The sequence below is a fragment of the Podarcis bocagei genome, assembly GCF_964188305.1.
Source record: "Podarcis bocagei genome assembly, chromosome: 4".
NCBI classification, from domain to species: Eukaryota; Metazoa; Chordata; class Lepidosauria; order Squamata; family Lacertidae; genus Podarcis; species Podarcis bocagei.
Window position 1 is genome coordinate 96,359,242 of NC_138128.1, and position 24,717 is coordinate 96,383,958.

Below are 24,717 nucleotides of genomic sequence, written 5' to 3' on the forward strand. Positions count from 1 at the left end.
CAGGGAAGCAATTGCAGAACACTTCCCAGCTTCCCCAAAAGTTTGTTCCAAATAAGGGCCTGGGCCACGCCCCCTGGGCCAGTTGGAGAAGGCCCTGGAAGGGAGCAGGCCCTGCAGTCCTCACCCAGCCGATGGTCCGAGGCTTCATTGCAGCAGGAGTCCCTTTATAGCTGGGAGAAAGGGCCTGGGCCACGCCCCCTGGGCCAGTTGGAGAAGGCCCTGGAAGGGAGCAAGCCCTGCAGTCCTCACCCAGCCGATGGTCCGAGGCTTCATTGCAGCAGGAGTCCCTTTATAGCTGGGAGAAAGGGCCTGGGCCACGCCCCCTGGGCCAGTTGGAGAAGGCCCTGGAAGGGAGCAGGCCCTGCAGTCCTCACCCAGCCGATGGTCCGAGGCTTCATTGCAGCAGGAGTCCCTTTATAGCTGGGAGAAAGGGCCTGGGCCACGCCCCCTGGGCCAGTTGGAGAAGGCCCTGGAAGGGAGCAAGCCCTGCAGTCCTCACCCAGCCGATGGTCCGAGGCTTCATTGCAGCAGGAGTCCCTTTATAGCTGGGAGAAAGGGCCTGGGCCACGCCCCCTGGGCCAGTTGGAGAAGGCCCTGGAAGGGAGCAGGCCCTGCAGTCCTCACCCAGCCGATGGTCCGAGGCTTCATTGCAGCAGGAGTCCCTTTATAGCTGGGAGAAAGGGCCTGGGCCACGCCCCCTGGGCCAGTTGGAGAAGGCCCTGGAAGGGAGCAGGCCCTGCAGTCCTCACCCAGCCGATGGTCCGAGGCTTCATTGCAGCAGGAGTCCCTTTATAGCTGGGAGAAAGGGCCTGGGCCACGCCCCCTGGGCCAGTTGGAAAAGGCCCTGGAAGGGAGCAGGCCCTGCAGTCCTCACCCAGCCGATGGTCCGAGGCTTCCCTGCAGCAGGAGTCCCTTTATAGCTGGGAGAAAGGGCCTGGGCCACGCCCCCTGGGCCAGTTGGAAAAGGCCCTGGAAGGGAGCAGGCCCTGCAGTCCTCACCCAGCCGATGGTCCGAGGCTTCCCTGCAGCAGGAGTCCCTTTATAGCTGGGAGAAAGGGCCTGGGCCACGCCCCCTGGGCCAGTTGGAAAAGGCCCTGGAAGGGAGCAGGCCCTGCAGTCCTCACCCAGCCGATGGTCCGAGGCTTCCCTGCAGCAGGAGTCCCTTTATAGCTGGGAGAAAGGGCCTGGGCCACGCCCCCTGGGCCAGTTGGAAAAGGCCCTGGAAGGGAGCAGGCCCTGCAGTCCTCACCCAGCCGATGGTCCGAGGCTTCCCTGCAGCAGGAGTCCCTTTATAGCTGGGAGAAAGGGCCTGGGCCACGCCCCCTGGGCCAGTTGGAGAAGGCCCTGGAAGGGAGCAGGCCCTGCAGTCCTCACCCAGCCGATGGTCCGAGGCTTCATTGCAGCAGGAGACCCTTTATAGCTGGGAGAAAGGGCCTGGGCCACGCCCCCTGGGCCAGTTGGAAAAGGCCCTGGAAGGGAGCAGGCCCTGCAGTCCTCACCCAGCCAATGGTTACACATTTTCAGAGCCAGCCCAATCCCCACACAGTTTGGATAACCCTGATGTTCCCCAGCTGGGGTCTGGGAGGGATAAACGCCCAATGCCTAAACCAAGGTCTCCCTACATCTGAAAATGTAATAAAGTTGTGGCCAATTTTAATCCCATAACACGTTGTCATGAGTCATTATTCCTCCTGGGGGTCGCCTGGGGTCAGGGGGGTCTCTGCGTGACTGCACAATTTTACTATTTACACCCCACATATCTTACTGGGTTGCCCCAGTATTCCAGGCAGCTTCCAACATATATAAAAACACAATAAACATTCGGGGGAAAACCTTCCCTACACAGGCTTGCCTTCAGGTGGCTTGGGGGTTGGATAACTCCATACCCTCCCACATTTCTCTAATGAAAATAAGGAAAAGCGGGAAATTCCAGTGTTATGTACTGAGTTGAATAGGATCCAAAATGCAGCAGTCTGATTGGTCCTAGAACAATAAGATTCAGAATGCAGCAGTCTGATTAGTCCTAGAACAATAGGATTCAGAATGGAGCAGTCTGATTAGTCCTAGAACAATGCAGCAGTATGATTGGTCTGCATGAGCTTCAGGTGGAAGTGAATCCACAACCTGATTGGCCTACAGGCGAATCCAGGAATTAGCCAATCACGTGCGGCCCATTGTGTAAATAATGTATATAAAGCAGATATTTTGGGGGAACTTTCATTCCTCACTACTATGAGCTGAATAAAGAGCATGAAATCCACACTCAACTCCGAGTATATTTCATCCAGGATCAAATCAGAAAGCGGGATGGCTTCTTTAAATCAAGGCCGTTCCTGGAAAATAGGGACACTTGGAGGGTCTGTGCATACGACCTCCCCCAGAGACTCACCGCATTCGTAGAACGGGCAACACTGCTCAGAATCCCTTCGTAATCTTGGAATTTCACAGGAACCACAAGCAGGAGCTACAAGAGGGAAACAATAACCCACACCCATTAAAACTCAAAGCAAGAACAGCCAAACTTTCCCTCAAGGGCCACTCTCCTCTACAGACACAAACCTGGAGGCCAGAATTGCGGTATATTTCTCATAGATAGCCAGGCCCTATATATATTTTAAAAACTGGCCCTGCCTAGTAGTGAGGGCTTCACAGATGAAATCAATGACCTGTAGAGGCAGGGCTGGCCCAAGACATTTTGGCACCTGAGGCAAATCACAAGATGGAACCTCCCTCCCCATAGGGGAAGAAAAAGTGAGTGAAGATCTACATCAGGATCTGCTGCCCCTGTGGATCTGCTGCCTGAGGTAGTTGTTATGTGCTGAAGTTCTCACCCTGGGCCAGCAGGGGGATACTGTAGATAGTTATGCAAATAAGGGATCGAAAGTGACATTCAGTGATTGGATAGTTTTAGAAAGTTGTTACAGTTACGTTGTACTGGAGCTCTATATAAGCAGGCTGGCTGAACCCTTCGGTTGAGTTCTCTCCTGGCCTGTGAATAAACAAGAGCTGTTTGAAGAATCGCTGTGTCGTCTGATATGTTCACCCACAACTTAACAGTAGTCACCTCACCTTGCCTCATGAGTGGGCCGGCTATGGGTATAGTAAGAGGTAGGAATTAATGCAACTCCTGAAAAGTCTCTTCCAGTGGCTCTGTGCCTTGCTATTGCCTTTCCACACTGTGCAAGAGCAACTAGCCCTGCTCAGGCTTTTAATTGAACACAAGTGGACTTGAAACAGAGGACAGGGAGGGATGGGCATGCAAGCTCCATCCATCCCAACATCCCCAGGGGGCATATGGGCTCATTTTCACATCTTCATGTGTTTAACAGAAAGGTCTGCACACATGTTTTAAGTGTGTTTTACAGGATGCACGTAGAAGGCAGGGCCATGGGGTGGAAGTACAGGTAATGTCGGACCGACAGCTTAATCCATGAAAAAGCAGGGAAGTTTTAGATGGTAAAGGAAGTGCTACGTCTTTTTCGAAGGGTGGGAATTCTTGACTTACGCTGGGGGGTTGGACAAGGCTGAATGGCGCAGCTGATGGTCCTATTTTCTAGACACATGCAGATCTTGCAGGGTTCATTGGAAGGAATCCACGTTTCCAAGTGCTATGTGTTTGAAGAAGAGAAATTGTCTGATTATTTGTTATGCAATCTGGTTGTGGGGGGGGGAGAGGGAGAGAAGAGAGAGAGGGGGAGAGCTACCCAGAAAATAAAGCAAAACAGAATACTACATATGGTATTGCTTTGGTTTGTTAGAATAATTACAAGAAACCAGAGATGTTGCCCAATTTAACATTAGGGCTAATACATTTAGCACAAGATGAAAAGAACGAATCAGATCTCTGCAATGCCCTTTTCCTGACTTTATGAGCGCAATTATAAAATACTAGAGGAAATACAAGGCATTCTGGGGTTCTATAAGTTGAAGAACACATACCAAACATTGGCTGAGTAAGCCAAGTAAAGCTGGACCTTATAAAGTTTCACTAAATGAAATGTTTCAAATTAATCCTATTTTAGGCTGAGAATGTTCCAGATTTCTCGCTACAGCATATGACTATAGTCCTTTTCTATTGGATTCAGACTGGTAGTAAACAGACCTTGGATCACACATCAAAAAAACTCAGAGACATTGCTAAAAGACAATACATAAATTGGTAGCTGATGAGCAATTGACAGGTGTTCTGCATATGAAGGAAAATGAGGGGAAATACTTAAAAGCCTAGTCTTGGGATTTCAGCCAAAGCATCAGTACATTACCCTTGATCAGTGGATCTACATACACACAGAACATGCAGAAATTCATATAAAAGTTAGACAGAGGCAGGAATGGGATGTAAAGGAGGAAAGCGAAGTCCCTGGGGTCACCCAACAAAGTCAACTGACGAGCACAAAAAGACCTACTTCTTCACACAATGCATAATCAACATTAACAGCCACAAGATGCAGTGACTATCACCATTTCTGAGGGCTATAAAATGGATTTAATAAATTATCAAGGAGGATAAGGCTGTGTATATGTTATGTACTGAAGTTCTCACCCTGGGCCAGCAGGGGGATACTGTAGATAGTTATGCAAATAAGGGATCGAAAGTGACGTTCAGTGATTGGATAGTTTTAGAAAATTGTTACAGTTGTGTTGTACTGGAGCTCTATATACAGTGGTGCCCCGCAAGACGAATGCCTCGCGAGACGAAAAACTCGCAAAACGAAATGTTTTTTCGTTTTTGAGTTGCTTCGCAAGACGAATTTCCCTATGGGCTTGCTTTGCAAAACGAAGCTTGCCCCGCAAGCTCCGGGGACAGCGGGAAGCGCAGCGTGTCTTCCCCGCTGTCCCTGGACCTGTTTTGAAGCAAGGGGCGGCACGGAGAAGATCGCTTCTCCCTGTTGCCAGCCATGCAAGCTCCGGGGACAGAGGGGAAGGCGCAGCGCCTTCCCCTCTCTCCCCGGACCCCTTTTGAACCAAGGGGCGGCAAGGGGGAGAAGCGATCTTCTCCTCTCCGCCCCTTGCTACAAAATAGGGGACAGAGCGGCGCTTCCCCTCTGTCCCCAGACGGTCTCCATAGGAACGCATTGATTGATTTTCAATGCATTCCTATGGGAAACCGTGCTTCGCAAGACGAAAAACTCGCAAGAAGAAAAAACTTGCAGAACGAATTAATTTTGTCTTGCGAGGCACCACTGTATGCAGGCTCACTGAACCCTTCAGATGAGTTCTGTCCTGGCCTGGCCAGTGAATAAACAAGAGCTGTTTGTAGAATCGCTGTGTTGTTTGATATGTTCACCCACAACTTAACAGTATATACTATACCTTTAAAGCACAAAGGATCATGGGCACTGTATAGTTTACCCCTCACAGAGTTATGGTTCCCAGCAACCCTTAACAAACTACAGTGCCCAGAATTCTCTGAGGGAAAAAATGTGCTTCGACTGAGCTTTAAGTGAATACACAGCATTGGAAAAACCAAAATCTATAATTCATTACGGTTAAGTATAGCATCTAGATCAAGGGAAGTAATAGTGCCACTGTATTCTGCTCTGGTCAGACCACACCTGGAGTACTGTGTCCAGTTCTGGGCACCACAATTCAAGAAGGACACTGACAAACTGGAACGTGTCCAGAGGAGGGCAACCAAAATGGTCAAAGGCCTGGAAACGATGCCTTATGAGGAACGGCTAAGAGAGCTGGGCATGTTTAGCCTGGAGAAGAGGAGGTTAAGGGGTGATATGATAGCCATGTTCAAATATATAAAAGGATGTCACATAGAGGAGGGAGAAAGGTTGTTTTCTGCTGCTCCAGAGAAGCGGACACGGAGCAATGGATCCAAACTACAAGAAAGAAGATTCCACCTAAACATTAGGAAGAACTTCCTGACAGTAAGAGCTGTTCGACAGTGGAATTTGCTGCCAAGGAGTGTGGTGGAGTCTCCTACTTTGGAGGTCTTTAAGCAGAGGCTTGACAACCATATGTCAGGAGTGCTCTGATGGTGTTTCCTGCTTGGCAGGGGGTTGGACTCGATGGCCCTTGTGGTCTCTTCCAACTCTATGATTCTATGATTCTATGATTTCCCCCCCACAGCCAGTCTCTCTGAAAACCCAACATTGCAGATAGGGAAGAGCCATTGCCTTAAAGCCCTGCTTAAAAGCTTTCCAGAGGCATTCAGTCAGCTGTCGCCAGCAGAAGCAAGACAAAGTTCAGAAGGTGCAGAATAGCTTATTGATCTGAGTAGCATAAATCTCAACAATCTCAGTCTCAGTGTATTTTAAGCCAGGAGCTCTAAATTGGGGGACTTTGCAAAACGGTAGACTGATACATTGACATCAATGAAACAATATTTTCAATTACTAAATAAATAAGGGCTGAGAAGGGAGTGCGGCATAAACTTTTTGTCTTTGGAAATGGAGAGGCTATAGGGAGGAAATTTGGAGATTTCTGGGGAGGGGGAATTGAGAAAAATGGGATACCATCACTACAGTGGTACCTCGGGTTAAGTACTTATTTCGTTCCGGAGGTCCGTTCTTAACCTGAAACTGTTCTTAACCTGAAGCACCACTTTAGCTAATGGGGCCTCCCACTGCCGCCGCACCGCTGGAGCACAATTTCTGTTCTTATCCTGAAGCAAAGTTCTTAACCTGAAGCACTATTTCTGGGTTAGCGGGGTGTGTAACCTGAAGCGTATGTAACCCGAGGTACCACTGTACTTGCCTTTGTATATATGCATCCTGAAAATTCCTAGAAAGTTCCCCTCTCCATTGCCAAAATGTCTTCCCCCACTTTAATGGCCAACAGAAGGATAAGATCAGGGGTCAGCAAGGTTTCCCTCACCTGGGCTGGTTCACTCCAGCGGAGATCCGTCCGTGGGCTGGAGCGCGCCAACGCGATTTCCGGCACCACGGAAGCGAATCCCCATGCCACACCAGTTTAGCACAGCGTGTGGGGTCTTGCCGAGTAGGTGGCTCCGTTCGGGGCAGCTCGAGGGGCGGTTAAACGACCCCTGTGGGCTGCTTGTGGCCCATGGGCCTTAGGTTGCCCACCCCTGGATTAGATGGACTCTGTGGGAATTTCAGGAAGGTCCAAATATAGAGCACCCACCACCTTGGTTAGGAGCTGTTAAAAATGCCCAGGTGCGAAAAGCCTATCCTAGTTGCTTTTCTTACTCCACTTGTTCTCAGGCTACTTCTTTCTTTCTCAGTCCTGGTATTAAGTTACTCCCACTTACCGCTGTGACTAAATCCACTCTAGAACATACACCTACTATATGACAGGGCAGTGGTACTTTTATTAACTATGATCCCAGCGGAAATTCGGCCCACACTGTGGTTGCCCCTACCTCCATTGTTGTGGAACTTGAAGTATTACAACAGTATCTTAGCATGAGCCCTTAGAAAAGTGGCTCCCATATTTGATGGAGATTTGCTGCAAAGCGATGACGCCCTAACCCTGCTTCCTTTGCAAGGCTATTAAAAAGTCCGTGTGTATTGCATCACCCTTCTGCTGCTGCTTTTATCTCCTTCGGAGTTTTATGCATATTAACCTTTGTAATGCTGGAGATGGATGCGGGTGGCGCTGTGGTCTAAACCACAGAGCCTAGGGCTTGCCGATCAAAAGGTTGGTGGTTTGGATCCCCGCGACGGGATGAGCTCCCGTTGCTCAGTCCCTGCTCCTGCCAACCTAGCAGTTCGAAAGCATGTCCAAGTGCAAGTACTGTAGATAAATAGGTACCGCTCTGGCGGGAAGGTAAAGGGCGCTTCCGTGCACTGCTCTGGTTTCCCCAGAAGCAGCATAGTCATGTTGGCCACGTGACCCGGAAAAACTGTCTGCGGACAAACGCTGGCTCCCTCAGCCAGTAAAGTGAGATGAGTGCCACAACCCCAGAATCGTCTGCAACTGGACTTAACTGTCAGGGGTCCTTTGCCTTTAGCTTTAATGCTGGAGATCTGGGACAGGACTGGCTGCGGGGAGCCTTATGTCCTTCCTTGTGAGTGGAGAAACTCGGCAGCGGACGGGGAAAGATTCTATGGCAAGCCAAAACGTTCCTCCCTAAATGGTCAGCGCTCATTTCTTTTGTCAATAATGTACTTGGAGCAAATTTAATTGCAGTTCCTGCAATTGCAAATTTAACTGCAATAATGTACTTGGAGCAAATTTAATTGCAGTTTCTTCTTCTTGGGATACCCTTAGGGGTTTCTATGCTGTATCTGGGTTTGAAGAAAAGAGAGTGCTCTTAAACCAAGAGGTATAGGAACAAAAGTGTGAGAGCAAATGGAAAGGTGAAGGGTTATGTGTTTTCTTTAGTGGCTATAAATCAAGGGTAGGCAAACTAAGGCCTGGGAGCCGGATGTGGCCCAATCGCCTTCTAAATCCAGTCCGCGGATGGTCTGGGAATCAGCATGTTTTTATATGAGTAGAATATGCCCTTTTATTTAAAATGCACATCTGGGTTATTTGTGGGGCCTGCCTGGTATTTTTACACGAGTAGAATGTGTGCTTTTATTTAAAATGCATCTCTGGGTTATTTGTGGGGCATAGGAATTCATTCATATTTTCTTTCAAAATATAGTCCGGCCCCCCACAAGGTCTGAGGGACAGTGGACTGGCCCCCTGCTGAAAAAGTTTGCTGACCCCTGCTATAAATGATACCCCCAAGGATACAGACGTCATTACACCTGACCTGCCTTTAATTTGGAGGAGGGTTATGATGGAAGTACGCATTATTTTAGCAAATGTATTGTTATGCATGGGGGGGGGCAGGGGCAGTTAGGCTGAATGCCCAGGTCCCCTTCTAATTCTTGAAATAGCCAAGCTAGCTTCCTGGTGAGTTAAGGAGAACAAAGCAGGTGGTTCTGGCACCTCCCTCTCTCTTTTTTTTCTTCTTTTTTTATTTCTGACATATACACCAACAAAAAAAACCCCCACAAACAATCCATAAAGGATAAAAAAGAGGAAAAAAAGAAATAAAGCAAAATACAAAGGCACAAAAAAGTCACATAACAAAAACATTAGATTCATACTGTATTGTTGAACTGACTTCCCTCCACCACGGTTTGAGCTGTATCCCAATGTTTTCTTCTGCAGAATCTTTTTACCACTTTTATCTCTACATCGCCGGTTTTATATTACCCCTACTGTAATTTTAATATTTCCCAAATTTGTTTCCATGTATGTAATGAATTTGTTCCAATCATTAATAAATTTAATGTTTTTTTGATACCTGATCTTCTGTGTCATTTTTGCTAACTCTATATACTCGAATAACTTAATTTGCCATTCTCTGATAGTTGGGATGTTGGGTGTTTTCCAGTTCTGCGCTAACAATATTCTGGCTGCTACCGTTGCATATTGAAACATGGTTTGATCTTCCTTCTTAATCTCATCTCCGACCATTCCTAAAAGAAAGGCTTCAGGTTTTTTAGGGAAGTTATATTTCAAAACCTTTTTTAATTCATCGTAAATGAGACCCCAAAACCTTTTCACTATTTCACATGTCCACCACATATGGTGGAAATCACCCTCCTTCTTTTTACATTTCCAGCAGGTTTTGTCCCCTGTTCTATACATCTTTTCTAGTTTCACTGGAGTGATGTACCAACGATACATCATCTTTTCCATATTCTCTCGGAGTCCAGCACATGCTGTGAATTTCATATCTTTATTCCAAAGTTTCTCCCATCTATCATAATCCAAATTGTATCCCAGGTCTATAGCCCATTTAATCATGACCTCTCTTGACTAGTGGGTGGTTAGAAGCACAAAGGCAGAATGGAGAGCAGAGAGTTGGAGTAACATGGATGTCCTTAAGTCAGCTGGAACCTAAGAACGATCTCCCTGGAAAACATCCGTCAGAGCCAGCCAAGATTCAGAAGCGCTACGCAATAACTAGAGATCTACCTGGTGGCGTGTCCCATCCTCACTGATGCACTGGGTGCATTCTTCTTCGTGAACGCACCTGCCATCCAGGGTCACTTGTCCCTGTGGGCAGAAACAGCCTTCTGTGGGATAATCCATGCAGATTTCTGTGTTGGTACCATTCCCACAGTGCTTTATGCAGCCTCCTTGACAGTAGCCATACCTCATCGAGACTGGACATTCCATAGCTGTTAAGAACACCAGACACAAGGAAATAAACGAAATGGTAAGTAAACAAATAAATAAAAATTATTATTTGTCTGCAATGCAGATGCAATACAAAATAAAAACAGTCAAACTTAAATCCATCCTGAATGCTTGGACTAGGGTGAGAAAAATCTAAGTTAACTGCAATTCAATTCAATTTGATAAATAAATATTATTAATAATAATTTTGTTATGTATACCCCAGCCATCTAGCTGGGTTTCCCCAGCCACTCTGGGCGGCTTACAGCATATATAAAAACATAGTGAAATATCAAGCATTTCCTGACATAGCTGGGAAATGCCAAGAGTGCCATTTCAGATTTCAGTTGGGCACATTGAATGTTAAAATACAGAAGAAGGAGGAGGAGAAGGAGAAGGAGAAGGAGAAGAAGAAGGAGGAGAAGAAGAAGAAGAAGAAGAAGAAGAAGAAGAAGAAGGAGGAGGAGGAGGAGGAGGAGGAGGAGGAGGAGGAGGAGGAGGAGGAGGAGGGCACTTTCTGAAGTCTTTATTGCGGTTACTTTTTGATGCCAACTATAAAAATGTTGTCAGCACTGGACAGCATGCCATTTTTTCAAGCAAATGGATGTCAGCCTTTGGCACACATGGTTCACATGCGGGCATTTAGAGTGCTCCAGGGGGTGTTTACTATGGAATGTGTGCTTCTGGAGCATCCCCATGTCTCACAGCAATTCTTTCAAGCTCAGTCAATAGGGGCTGGTCTACGCATGCTGTAGACTGAGTGCTGGGGATCTTGAGGTAGCAAAGCTGGCTATGTGCAGACGGGAAATGCCATTTCAGAATGCTTTCTCTCTCTCTCTCTCTCTCTCTCTCTCTCTCTCTCTCTCTCTCTCTCTCCAGACTCCATTGTGAGTGGAATCTAGAAATCTACAAGGGCTCACAGAACACCCATTCCACACTTACTTTCATGGGAGATTGCCATCAAAATCCAACAATGCATATTCTTGCTAGTTTAGGGGCTATTGACTAATAACCTCCTCTATAGTTATCAGTAGCCCTGCCATTGGGAAGTGGGGGATGCTAGGTATCGTATTGGGCTTGCATCCCGCCCCTCCCTCTGTGAAGGCTAATATCAGCTTCAAGAGAGGTAATTTAAATCAGGGAAATGGAATGAGAGTCCTCCTCACTCTCTATAAAAAAGCCTATTCTGACCCTTAGCTACACGAATGAAGCACACCTCAATCATTCCCTGTATTGCGTTTTTCTAAAGTAGATTTTGACAGCCTTCAGTGAAGCTGACCAACTGAAGATCTTCTCTTGTTTTTGATGAGAGGGATTTTCTGTGCAGACGTGAACATAAGCAGAGCTTGTTAGAGATCTTATTTACATTAATATTGTGACCTGCATAATGCAATACACTTCAAATCAAATACAGGATCGCAGAACCCTAAAAGTTGCCCTGCTGGATCAGACCAAAGAACAGCCTAGCCCAGAATCCTGCTCTCCCGGGGAGAACAGGGTGTGATGCCCGTGGGAAGCCTGCCAGCAAGACAACAGCCCTTCGCCCAGTTGGGAATCCCAGAAACTGGTATTCAGAGGCGTACTGCCTCCAACAGGAAGTACTGTATTTTTCGCCCCATAGGGCGCACCGGCCCATAGGGCGCACCTAGGTATTTTTTTTGGGGGGGGAAATAAAGAAAAAAATTATTTTCCCCCCCAGGCGTGGGGCTGGGGCAGGGGAAGCCCGAGCTTTCCCCGACCCCAGCCCCCAGAACAGGCTGCTATCCGCAAGTCTAGGGAGCCTGGCAGGAAGTCGCGCCGGTCTCCCCAGGCTTGCGGATATCTGCCCAAAGCCCGGCTTAGGGATGCAGGCAGCTCTCCGCAAGCCTTGGGAGACCGGCGCGACTTCCCACCGGCCTCCCACAGCTTGTGGATATCTGCCCGAAGCCTGGGGCGCGCTTCGCTGCGCTCCCCGGGTATTCGGGCTGCAGGCTGCTGTGTGCAAGCCTTGGGAGCCCCGCAGGAACTCCCGTGGGCTCCCAAGGCTTGCGGATAGCTTCCTGAAGCCTGGAGAGTGAGAGGGGTCGGTGCGCACCGACCCCTCTCACTCTCCAGGCTTCAGTGAAAGCCTGCATTTGCCCCATAGGACGCACACACATTTCCCCTTCATTTTTGGAGGGGGAAAAGTGTGTCCTATAGGGCAAAAAATACGGTAGCTCAAAGTTAAGAGAAGTGAAATCAATGCATACCAACAAATCTAAAGCACTCAAATTTTGAATGCAGAATTGGCATTTAAAGCAAACTTTGATACTTAAGAGTTCAAAATGGCAAAAGTGGAAATTTGGGCAAAATTCAAATTTTGTGGCACTCCAAGTCAGAGACTGCTCCAAGGTGCCGCAGTTAACTTTTCAGGCTGCACATCACTGTGACAATTCAGGTCATCAGACAAACTTTGTCCTCCCTTCTCCTTCTGCCTTTGCATTTTGGCAAAGGGTCTTTGACATCTCAATTCCTATGCAGGAAAGATTCAAAGACGGGGCCCTCGATCGACCTGTAGTGTATTTAAAATATGTTCGCGTTTGTGCTTGAATGATATTAGTAAAGCAACTGCAGCGGACTTTAATGAAGGTGTTACCCTTGTAGCATCTTAAAGCAGGGAAAAATATATATCACAGAGACATCTTTATCGAAAGCCCTGCCAGAAAGTTGGCTTTGTAGCTGCTGAGCCTGCTCTCTCATTTATTTAAGTGACTATTACAAGTTTTATGAGACTTCAGGACAAACATAACCCAGAACTTTTCCTATCCCATGTATCATTCTTTCATACACTGGACAGGATCATCACCGGCTATTCAAGAATGAAACAAAATTATGTGTAACCCAGGGAGGGTCATGGTGGAAAGTCATTGCTGTCATCATGGTAGCTGCCATTGGCACTGGTGCACCATGAGCTGAGTGCAAGAATCCTGTTACCACCTCCTTTGGATGAAAGAACCATTTTGCTTCTCCAAACTCCCCCCAAGTTCTCCTTCCCTACCCCCTACCCCCTTTCCCCCATCATAGCCCAAGCCAACCTTAGAACAGAGCAGTCATTGGAAAAGGGTGACATAACACCATGTCGTGTCACACATTTGTCAACTACGTACAAGGGAAAGAGAAAGGTAAAGGACCCCTGGACGGTTAAGTCCAGTCAGAGGCAACTATGGGGTTGTGGAGCTCATCTCGCTTTCAGACCAAGGGAGCTGGCGTTTGTCCGCAGACAGCTTTCCAGGTCATGTGGCCAGCATGACTAAACCGCTTCTGGTGCAACACAACACTGTGATGGAAACCAGAGTGAACGGAAACACCGTTTACCTTCCTACCAGAGTGGTATCTATTTATCTACTTGCACGGTGTGCTTTCGAACTGCTAGGTTGGCAGGAGCTGGGATAGAGCAACGGGAGCTCACCTTGTCATGGGGATTCGAACCACTGACCATCTGATTGGCAAGCCCAAGAGGCTCAGTGGTTTAGACCACAGTGCCACCCGAGTCCCTACAGGTAGGCTCATCTCACCCCATAGCACATATAATTTGGACCTTATGAAAGCTGTTGCCTTTGGGGTCGGGTGGCAGGTGGACTGTAAATGTATTCCCTGGCTATTTCTTGCCGCAGGCATGCATTGCTTGTTCACATCCATTACTACAAGTAACTAGCCAAGGATTAATTTATTTTTAGTTTTACAATGCCCTCTCCTTTCCACAGACAGTGAGGTCATGTTCACAAATGAGAACATTTTCCTAAACACCATCAGCATCCATCTGCAACTTGTGCGTTGCAAGGCATGGTGCTCATAGATTACATCATACTTTTGTATTTACTTAACTGCGCAGCAACATTGCTTTCTTTTTAGCTCCAGATCAGGTCCTTAAAATACGTTCATGGCTATAAAAGTCGGAGGTATTATTTGTAACGCTTGCATCAAAATGGAGGCACAAAGCCTCTCATGTGGGGCTTTCCTTGTGATTGATCCAGAAGATGCAGTTGGTGCAGACTGCTGCAGCACAATTGCTGACAGGAGTGAGGCCTTGTCAGTATATAAGACCCATGCTCAGAGATCTGCACTGCTTGCTCATTTGCTGCCGGGCCAAGTTCAAAGTGTTACTATTTGTATAGAAAATTCTTCAAACCAGTTTACCTATTGTTATGTACTGAAGTTCTCACCCTGGGCCAGCAGGGGGATACTGTAGATAGTTATGCAAATAAGAGATTGAAAGTGACGTTCAGTGATTGGATAGTTTTAGAAAGTTGTTACAGTTACGTTGTACTGGAGCTCTATATAAGCAGGCTGACTGAACCCTTCGGTTCAGTTCTGTTCTGGCCTGTGAATAAACAAGAGCTGTTTGAAGAATCGCTGTGTCTTCTGATAAGTTCACCCACAACTTAACACCTATCATCTCGCCTTGCCCCACATGTGCCCACTGGACCGCTTCAGTCGGCAGAATTGGAACTGCCACAGATGCCACATAATACCTGTTTTCTGCACTTGTAAAAACTTGATCATTTTTTGTGGCAGTGCCTACAACTTTGGAACTCCCTGCCAATTGAGATGAAGCAGGTGCCTTCACTCTACTCTTTTCGGCACCTGCTAAAAACATTCCTGTTTAGACAAGCCTTCCCAGATGTTCAGAAAGTTGAGGTAATTTTTTTTTCTTTATTATGTTTTAAAGTAGGGTTGTGATTTTTTCTCTGTTTTATTGCATTATCAAAATGTAAACTGCTTTGAGGTTTTTTACGATCAAGCGATATATATATTTTATGAAATAAAAGTTTAAACAAAATTATATTAAGTAATAGTATTACTTCCCACAGTGAGCTGTTCAGATATATCAGTCTGTTTAGAAAACAAAATTATGAACAGTACGCGAGAGATTCCCTTCCCCCCACCAATACAGTGGTGCCTCGCAAGACGAAAAGAATCCGTTCTGTGATTCTCTTCGTCTAGCGGTTTTTTCGTCTTGCGAAGCAAGCCCATTGAAGGATTAGCGGATTAGCGCTATTAGCGCTATTAGCGGCTTTTAGCAGCTTTTAGCGGCTTTTAGCAGCTTATCTGCTGATCGGATCAGCTGATAAGCGGCTTAGCGGCTTAGAAAAAGGGGGGGAAGGGGAAAAAACCAGCAGGAACTCGCAAGACATTGTCGTCTTGCGAAGCAAGCCCATAGGAAATTCGTTTTGCAAAGCACCTCCAAAACGGAAAACTCTTTCGTCTAGCGAGTTTTCCGTCTTGCGAGGCATTCGTCTTGCGGGGCACCACTGTATTGTAACTTAGTGTCAACCAATGAAACTGACTGACAGTAGATTTAGCATGACATAACTATTTCCCAACACAATGCACACTTAGCTTAACTTATCAATTCACTATAAAACTATTTAATTTTATATTCATTTATTAAAGTTGTAGACTGCTTTTCACTTCAGATGTGGTCCCAAAGTGGATTCCAACACAAAATGTGATCGATAGACTTCAGAAAAGGATTAGAGAAGATCAGTTGGCTCTCAGCACAATCAACATTTAAGCAGAGAGGCTCAGACATTGGGCAACCTTCACATTATGAGTCAATAACAATGGGCTGCGGGTGGTGCTGTGGTCTAAACCACTGAGCCTCTTGGGCTTGCTGATCTAAAGGTCGGCGGTTTGAATCCCCACAACGCGGTGAGCTCCCGTTTCTCGGTCCCAGCTCCTGCCAACTTAGCAGTTCGAAAGCATGTCAAAAAGTGCAAGTAGATTAATAGGTACCACTCTGGTGGGAAGGTAAACGGCGTTTCCATGTGCTGCTCTGGTGCTGCTGTTCTGTTGCTCCAGAAGCGGCTTAGTCATGACCCAGAAAAACTGTCTGCGGAGCGGACAAAGGCCGGCTCCCTTGGCCTTTAAAGCGAGATGAGCTCTGCAACCCCAGAGTTGTTCACGACTGGACTTAGCTGTCAGGGGTCCCTTTACCTTTAACAATGGGCCAGTGTAGAAATTAGGCTGGTGGGAAAGAGGAGATACAAATTGCACATTGTCCAACTGTTGAGGGAGGCAGTGGAAAATTCACTGCAAATCAACACCAGAGGTCCAATCATTGTCAAACTCACGAATCAGGGCCAAGAGGGGAAGGCAGGTGATCCTAAATCTGAACCTGGGTGCTATGTTCTCTAGCTCAGAAACCCTGTGGTCAGTGGCTGGAGCTGAAGAATCAAGGGGCTAGAACCTGAGGTGCAACAGGCAAAAGTTACTGGCCTGTTGACCAGGCAAGGGCAGAAATGAAGGCCTGGTCAGTACACAGGCTTCATGCTGCTGACCAGTTGTTGAAGCTAGCATCACCGACTCCTGTTCAAAAGAGATCTCCAACTCCTGCACACACACACGGTCCCAGATACTCATTGGGCCAGGTTCCAGATACAGCCCATATAGTTTCTCGTTCAAGCCCAGGTAGCCCTAATATCAGGACACCCAGAAAAATGTTGTAAAGTAAACCATTTGAAGATCAATCTACATCCCAATCCCAAAGAAGGGCAGTGCCAAAGAATGCTCCAACTACCGCACAATTGCACTCATTTCACACGCTAGCAAGGTTATGCTTAAAATTCTACAAGAAAGGCTAAAGCAGTATGTGGACCGAGAACTCCCAGAAGTGCAAGCTGGATTTAGAAGGGGCAGAGGAACCAGAGACCAAATTGCGAACATGTGCTGGATTATCGAGAAAGCTAGAGAGTTCCAGAAAGACATTACTTCTGCTTCATTGACTATGCAAAAGCCTTTGACTGTGTCGACGACAGCAAACTATGGCATGTTCTTAAAGAAATGGGAGTGCTTGATCACCTCATCTGTCTCCTGCGAAATCTCTGTGTGGGACAAGAAGCTACAGTTAGAACTGGATATGGAACAACTGATTGGTTCAAAATTGGGAAAAGAGTACGACAAGGCTGTATCTTGTCTCCCTGCTTATTTAACTTATATGCAGAATTCATCATGCGAAAGGCTGGGCTGGATGAATCCCTAGCCGGAATTAAGATTGCCGGAAGAAATATCAACAACCTCAGATATGCAGATGACACAACCTTGATGGCAGAAAGTAAGGAGGAATTAAAAAAACCTTTTAATGAGGGTGAAAGAGGAGAGCGCAAAATATGGTTTGAAGCTCAACATCAAAAAAACGAAGATCATGGCCACTGGGCCCATTGCCTCCTGGCAAATAGAAGGGGAAGAAATGGAGACAGTGAGAGATTTTACTTTCTTGGGCTCCATGATCACTGCAGATGGTAAGAGCAGCGACGAAATTAAAAGACGCCTGCTTCTTGGGAGAAAAGCAATGACAAACTCTGCATCTTAAATAGCAGAGACATCACCTTGCCAACAAAGGTCCGTATAGTTAAAGCTATGGTTTTCCCAGTAGTGATGTATGGAAGTGAGAGCTGGACCATAAAGAAGGCTGATTGACAAAGAATTGATGCTTTTGAATTATGGTGCTGGAGGAGACTCTTGAGAGTCCCATGGACTGCAAGAAGATCAAACCTATCCATTCTTAAGGGAATCAGCCCTGAGTGCTCACTGGAAGGACAGATCGTGAAGCTGAGGCTCCAGTACTTTGGCCACCTCATGAGAAAAGAAGACTCCCTGGAAAAGACCCTGATGTTGGGAAAGATGGAGGGCACAAGGAGAAGGGGACGACAGAGGACAAGATGGTTGGATAGTGTTCTCGAAGCTACCAGCATGAGTTTGACTAAACTGCGGGAGGCAGTGGAAGACAGGAGTGCCTGGCGTGCTCTGGTCCAGGGGGTCACAAAGAGTCAGACACAACTAAACGACTAAACAACAACAAACCATTTGCCTTATGAATAAGGACAGTTGCAAACCCCTGCTTTCCATCTACCCACCCACCATTAAGATCCCTTCTTCTCCCTGGCCTTAAGGGGTGTGACAACAAATGCAACAGCAGCACCGCAACCTGGGGGGAGCTCCATGAAGAATTACATTGCAGCTCCAGGAATTAACTAGTTCTCAAACAGAGCTCTGCAGAAGTAGGTTAAATTAGGTTTGGTAAACCTATACGTATTTTTATTGGTCTGCAGTGTTATAGTGATTAAGCAATGCTGTCCACTGAGTCATTTGTGTATTCTGCACAATGTCCTTGTAATTGACAATGCTATTCCTGGACACCCTAAGACATGCACCTGCTCCTAAGAAACAGGGAAAGAAGATGCCATTGTTAATACACCAAAGACTACTTTATGCGAACTGGTAGTTAAATTGGGGAGTTCTTTGGCTGTATGTGGCTATGTCACAAGCTGAGAATCTGAGGAATTCAGAGAGGTTATTAAAATGCCTGAGCCTTGGATGCTATGACGGGAAAACTGGCTTTCTCACTAAATCCAGGAAATGGCAGGCAGTGCTTTCTCTCTCTCTCTCTCTCTCTCTCTCTCTCTCTCTCTCTCTCTCTCTCTCTCCTCAGATTATTCCTTATGGAGTATTTGCAGTAGGTAGTTTCTGAAAACACTAGGCTACAATAACAGTGTATTCTCAAATATGTCTTGTGCAGTTCTCTAAGAACTGAAATCTATTTCATTCTGCCTAAATTCCGCTTCAATTTCTTCTCTGCAGGACAAATGAAACCACCCAAAACACAGAGAGATGCCTTCTTCATATACTTGCAAGGTGGAGACTAGACTGCACCTTTTGTTGTGGTTGCACCAACCTTTCAGGCAGTGGTTATTTTATGTGCAGGCTTGTGTGGCTGAGTAACAGAGGAATATTATAAAGAGTGAGAGGGAAAAGAGCAATACTGTACAGGGGAACACCTTTCACTGTGTCCTTCTAGGGAGAAAGAGGGCAGATCAGTAGAGCAGTGGGAGTTAACAGTAGACAAGAGAGTCATGGCATATTCAAAATTCATATCCAAGATTTGTCTTGGAGACAGCCTATTGTTTTTAAGAAAACTGAAAGTGATGTAAAAGATACTTAATTTCCTGTTGAAGATAGGCACTTTTTACCGTATTTTCGCTCTATAGGACGCACCGGACCATAGGAGGGGGAGAAAAGGGGAAAAAATAATTCTCCCCCTCTCTGCTCAGCACCCCTTCAGCGAAGCAGCAGGAGAAACGGAGCCCCTTCCATTTCTCCTCCCGCTTCGCAGAAAGGGAAAATTGTGCAGCGCCTCTCCAGTGAAGCGAAGCCTGGAGAGTGAGAGTGATCGGTGTGCACCGACCCCTCTCGCTCTCCAGGCTTCAGGTGGCTATCCGCAAGCCTTCGAAGCACAGCGGGAACTCCTGCTGCGCTCCGAAGGCTTGCGGATAGCTGCCTGAAGCCCCCAAGGCGAAGGGCGAACTCTCGCTGCGCCCTGGGGGCTTCAGGCGGCTTCAGCGAAAGCAACGCGAAGCCTCTGAAGTGCGGGGGGAGCTCTCCCTCTGTGCTTCGAAGGCTTTGCATTGCTATCGCTGAAGCCAAGGAGCCTGCATCTGCTCCATAAGACACACACACACATTTCCCCTTAATTTTTGAAGGGGAAAAGTGTGTCTTATAGAGCGAAAAATACAGTATTTAGTGGCATCTCAGGCCCAGGGGCGTCTTGCCCATAGAGGCAAGTGGTGCAGAGTGCCAGGGCGCCAAGTTCTGGAGGGCACCAGGGAAGAGATGGAGGCTGGGCGCAGCACCTCCCGGCATCAGCTTGCTGCCCTCACCCGCCTCGCTGAAGCAGCACCGCACAGGAGCCTCCACCTCTTCTCCACTGGAGGAGCCCCTTCCAGCCACTGCCCGCCTCCTCCAGCCCTGCAAAGCTTCTGGCAGTGCCATAAAAAGGCTGGGAACTCTAAGAAACCGGGGGGGGGGTTGCGCCGGAGGGATCTTTGCACCACGGCGCCGGATATACTTAAGACCTGCTCAGACCAAATGGATTTTTGAAACTGGAACATAAGAAGAGTCTTGCAAGATCACAGGTCCACTTAGTCAATCATCCTGTTTCCAACAATGAAATACGTCTCTGAGAAGTCAATAAATAAAGCATGGACAACTGTTCTCCCTTAAGTATTCCAAGGTATGCTGCCTCTGAAGAGGAAAGGTTCGTTACATTTCCTGGCTCACCCCCTCTAGAGCAAATGTGAGATGATACCACGACCAGCCGTTTTCAACTAACCGGGGCGAAAGCTCAACAACCATCTTCTAGCCTTAGAAAGGAGAGCTTGGTGTCAAATTAGACTACCAATGGCCACTAGCGGAGGAAGAGGAGTGTGGGGGGAGTGCACTGCCCGCGGCAGCGTGATCCTGGTGGGGTGCCATCACGGCTGCCTCCCCCGCCTGCGCTGGGCGCCATGCCCCCGCAGGTGGCGTGCCACACCCCCGGGATGCGCGCCAGCCCTGCTCCCTCCTGCTCTCCACCCCCCGGTGCCAGAGCATGAAGCTTTGCCACTGCCAGTGGCAATCACATGTATTTCCCACATAAGTCCGCAAAACTGAGCAAAGGGTTGGAGCACCCTCTCTATGAGAAAAGGTTGAAACATAAAGAGGCTGGATAGGCTAGAGATAGCAAAATATGAGTGAGATGGGAAGAGTGAACAGAAAGCATTCTCCTTTCCTCATAATAATAGGATTCAGAATAACCCAATGAAGTTGATTGGCAATAGGTGTAGGTCCCAATCAAGACTGGAGAGCCCATGATGGTTGACTCCATTGGAGCGGGAAGGGGAAGGGTCAACTCGAGAAAAACGGAGCTCTCTCTGCCCCAGCAAAGAGAAAGTGTGGGAGGATCCGAATCTAGGTGTGGCTTACCAAACCTCCAACTGAATTTCAAAGAGCAATTCTCACCACGGTTAATTGCATGTATTTAATTGTATTTAGTTTCACCCTTAGTCATCTTTGTAAAGGAGTTACCACAGTCAGTGTAAACATCCAATCTAACCACAGCTATCAGTGAGGATGGTTTAATAATAGAAATAAAACAAAACCAGCCTCCATGTCCAAAGTAGTATTTCTCTGAACTTCAAAAGCTGGGAAGAAACCAGAGTGGAGGGCTACTTTCTTCACACCCTGCTTATGAACTTGTAGACATATTTGCATGGTTACTGCTGGGAGGCAGCAAAATCAAAATCAGTTATAAGCAGGGAGGACAACAGTCTAAATTAAAAGGTATACATTTCACACCAGTGTGTCTATCATACATGTGACTATGTTGTCTTTGCTGGTAGTCAAGGCGGGTGGGGGGGAATGGCCAACCTTCTCTTTCCCACCCCCACCTCCAAGGCTTAAATATTGTGTTCTGAAATTTGAGGCAGCTCAAAGACCAAGTTGGATTACTGAAGATTGTATTTCTATAAGAAGCAGTGAAATCCTTACCACAAAACTCTGGCGATCTCCAATCCACACAGATCCTTTGCATCCTGCAGAGGTGTGCGTAGGAAGATATGATCTCACATATTTCATCACCATAGCAGTTGTTTTCTTCACAAGCTGCATAGTACAAGTTTGGAGGGATGATTTGGTGACATTCGTAAAACTGAGGAGACAGCAAGATGCTGCACTTTGTCGTGGCATGGCCAACGCATTGGCCAGCTCTGTTCACCTCACAGATCTCCCCTGGCTGCTTCACTGTCCATTCTTCAATGAAGAGGCTGCTGTCGGATGTAAAGGAGCCATTTCTTAACACCAAGTCATTGCCACTGTTTTGGTCACAGATCCCTACAGGAGAGGCACAGAAGAGAATTTTATAGTATCTTAGCTTTAGAAGTTAGTTATCTCCAACAGGGAACTGAGCTCAGAATATGTATAAGACCCATACTTGAAAATGTTTGCTAATCCTACCAAAACTATGTTAGGCCCATCTCAAAATTGCTACAGCCATTTCACCTGAAGAGGACCCTTCAAATTTGCTTCACCTAATGCTACACTCCCTACACATTTTCTGTACTTTAGGTGAGCGGCAGACAGAGTTCTAATCAAAAGCTCTTAGAAGGTTTCTGAGAATGGCGAGAGTTGGTTTATGCCAGCTCCAATGCACACTATTTCTAGAGAGGGCTCATCCAGACTTCTAGGCAAAGGTCTGGGCTTTGAAGCTGCATGTCCGAGTGTTTTTTGTTCTGATCTTGTGTTGTGTTTTTATTATTTTTGTTGGGAGCTGCCCAGAGTGGCTGGGGCAATCCAGTCAGATGGGCGGTATATAAATAATTAATTCTTGTTGTTCTTGTTTTGCCCCAGTGCTTCCCCTGGAAAAGCCCGAGCTGAGTTGATATGATTTGCTCGCCCACCATTTAAAACACTAAAAACCCTTACCGGATAACTACCTGAAAACCACCCAAAGTGCAAATTTTCTAACATACCACAAAGGCCATGCGTTTCTGAAGCGAAGCTCTTTGGGCTAAGTTGTAAAGTAAATTCATTGTTGCTTGGTGTGAAGGAGAGGATGTGACCCAGAAGAGAGAACCGGATTTCGTGCATTATTGCTCCATAGACATTGACTGCAACATGACCGTCGGCATAAGGAACATTAGTTGTTTTGCCATTCACAGCAACCTGTTTAGAAAAAATTGAGAAAAGCTTCTTGTTGTTTCCATGCATTGTTGTGAATTGCTTTGAGGGTAATGTAGATGATTAATAATAATAATAATAATAATAATAATAATAATAATAATAATAATTTTTATACCCCGCTCTTCCCGGTTCAAAAACTGAGCTAAGGGCGGCTAACAATAAATTTAAAACACTTAATTGTAAAAGCAGCATAAAATACAGTATAAAAACATGCATAACAATAAAATTCAAAATTCAGAAATCAATTTAGGGGAAATAAGCATTAGATAATCCCCAGGGCTAGCTGGCTGAATTGGTCCTACTTGGGCCAGCGAGGAGGCCAGGGGAGAATTAGCTGTGGGATCTCAGAGCAGGTAATCTTCATAAAAGGGGAGAAGGAGGGAAGAGAAGGGAAATAAAAGATCAGGCTGAATTCAAATTAAAGGCCAGGCGGAATAGTTCTGTCTTATAGGCCTGTCAGAAGGAGGTTAAATCCTGAAGGGCCCTTGTCTCATTAGACAGAGCATTCCACCACGTCGGAGCCATCACTGAAAAGGCCCTGGCCCTGGTGAAGGATAGTCTGACTTCCTTAGAGCCTGGGACCTCTAAACTATGGTTATTCATGGACCTTAAGGTCCTCTGCGGGGCATACCAGGAGAGGCTGTTCTGTAAATATGAGGGCCCTAAGCCACAAAGGGCTTTAAAGGTCAAGACCAGCAGCTTGAACCTGACCCTATACTCCACCAGGAACCAGTGCAACTGGTAAAGCACTGGATGATTAAGGTAAATGACTGACTCATTTGGGGGGACAGGAAAGGGCTACATTAGGTGGCCACCACATTTGGGATGGGGGCTATACATTCTCCACTCCCCCGAGATCTCAGCCAGTGCAGTCTTTAGAATATGCGCCACTGGGGTGCAAAGATCCACCCAGCACCCCCAAATTTAGTTCAGACCCCAAATTAACTTTTATTATGCTTATGTCAGACACTACGCTTACGCCTTATCTCTTGTTTGTGAAAGAAGGGAGGAAAAAGAAACAAACTTTTTTATTTGCTCATTTATTTACAATACACTTATACTGAAGTATACAACACCACCACACTGAAACTTCTAAGTATTGTTTAGGCACCTACTTAGGAGAAACATCGGTTGTGTCAAAGGTGCCGCTGCCGCAGCTGCCGCATAGCAGGTCAATACAATTTGTAACATAATGTAAGATTTAATTTTGTGCGCGCAGCGCTGTTCAGAATGACAAGCGTCATCGCTGAGTCAAACGCCGCTGTTGTGAATGACAAGCACCGCTGCTGGTGCAGCGCGTCTTTGGTAAATGAGCGCACAAAGTTGAATGCCCTTTAGTGAAACAGTAGGTATACATTTCGGTAATACCTAGGTATACATGTATTTTGTTTTTCTAGCTTGATCAAAATTATTATTTCATAACAGGTAGATAGTTAAGAGCTTAGGTGGCTTCAGCGGTGGGCGCCTAGCGCCCCCCAGAATTCGGCACCCGGGTGCCCCACACCCCTTGCACCCCTAGGAAAAGATGGCCCTGGTTTCAGCCGCTGAGAATCAAGACTGCTCTTGTAAGCATAGCTCAGTCCCGGGTTCTGCTTTGGGTGACACTGGAAAGAGATGGAACACTGGGAACTGGTTTTTACATATACTATATATTTTGGGAAATGATTTGTCTGTCTGTCCATCTCTTTGTTCTCCATAGGTTAGGCCAACTCTTGAGAGATCACAGCTAAATTTGGCAAGGGTGTTCTGGAAGTGGGGGTAGCAGTGTTTGTTGGGACACTGGCTGCCATTTTGAATCAAGATGGTCAACCGAAATGCCACTTTGGGTGACTTTACCCGTTTTTTTGGCTTAGGTTCAGCTGCGTCTTGAGGTATTGTTTTGGCACTAGGCTTCCCAAGTGGAGGGCGATCCTCTTCATCAAATGTTTGGAAACCAACTGCCATTTTATTTCAATAAGGTGGAGATCTTCGAAGGTTCCTTCTAGCCAGCTGCAAGATTCATGGTTGTATTCAGCTAAAGTATACTCAAAGTAGACCCAGTGGCATGAAGGAATGTGACTAGGTCCATTAATTTCAATGGGTCTACCTTGAGTAAACCTTAGTTGAACA

At 46.7% G+C, this 24,717-nt stretch overlaps 1 protein-coding gene across 1 annotated transcript in view; it reads right to left on the bottom strand.

Moving 5' to 3' along the window:
• Positions 1–24,717, bottom strand: part of VWF (von Willebrand factor) — a 175,286-nt gene that overhangs the window by 55,961 nt on the left and 94,608 nt on the right. Inside the window, exons 36-40 of the mRNA XM_081191447.1 lie at positions 22,398–22,590; positions 21,418–21,759; positions 9,892–10,097; positions 3,506–3,608; positions 2,390–2,464 (exon numbers count right to left, since the gene is read on the bottom strand). Of these exons, the coding sequence (XP_081047573.1) occupies positions 2,390–2,464; positions 3,506–3,608; positions 9,892–10,097; positions 21,418–21,759; positions 22,398–22,590 (919 nt within the window). The remainder of the gene's footprint in view (positions 1–2,389; positions 2,465–3,505; positions 3,609–9,891; positions 10,098–21,417; positions 21,760–22,397; positions 22,591–24,717) is intronic.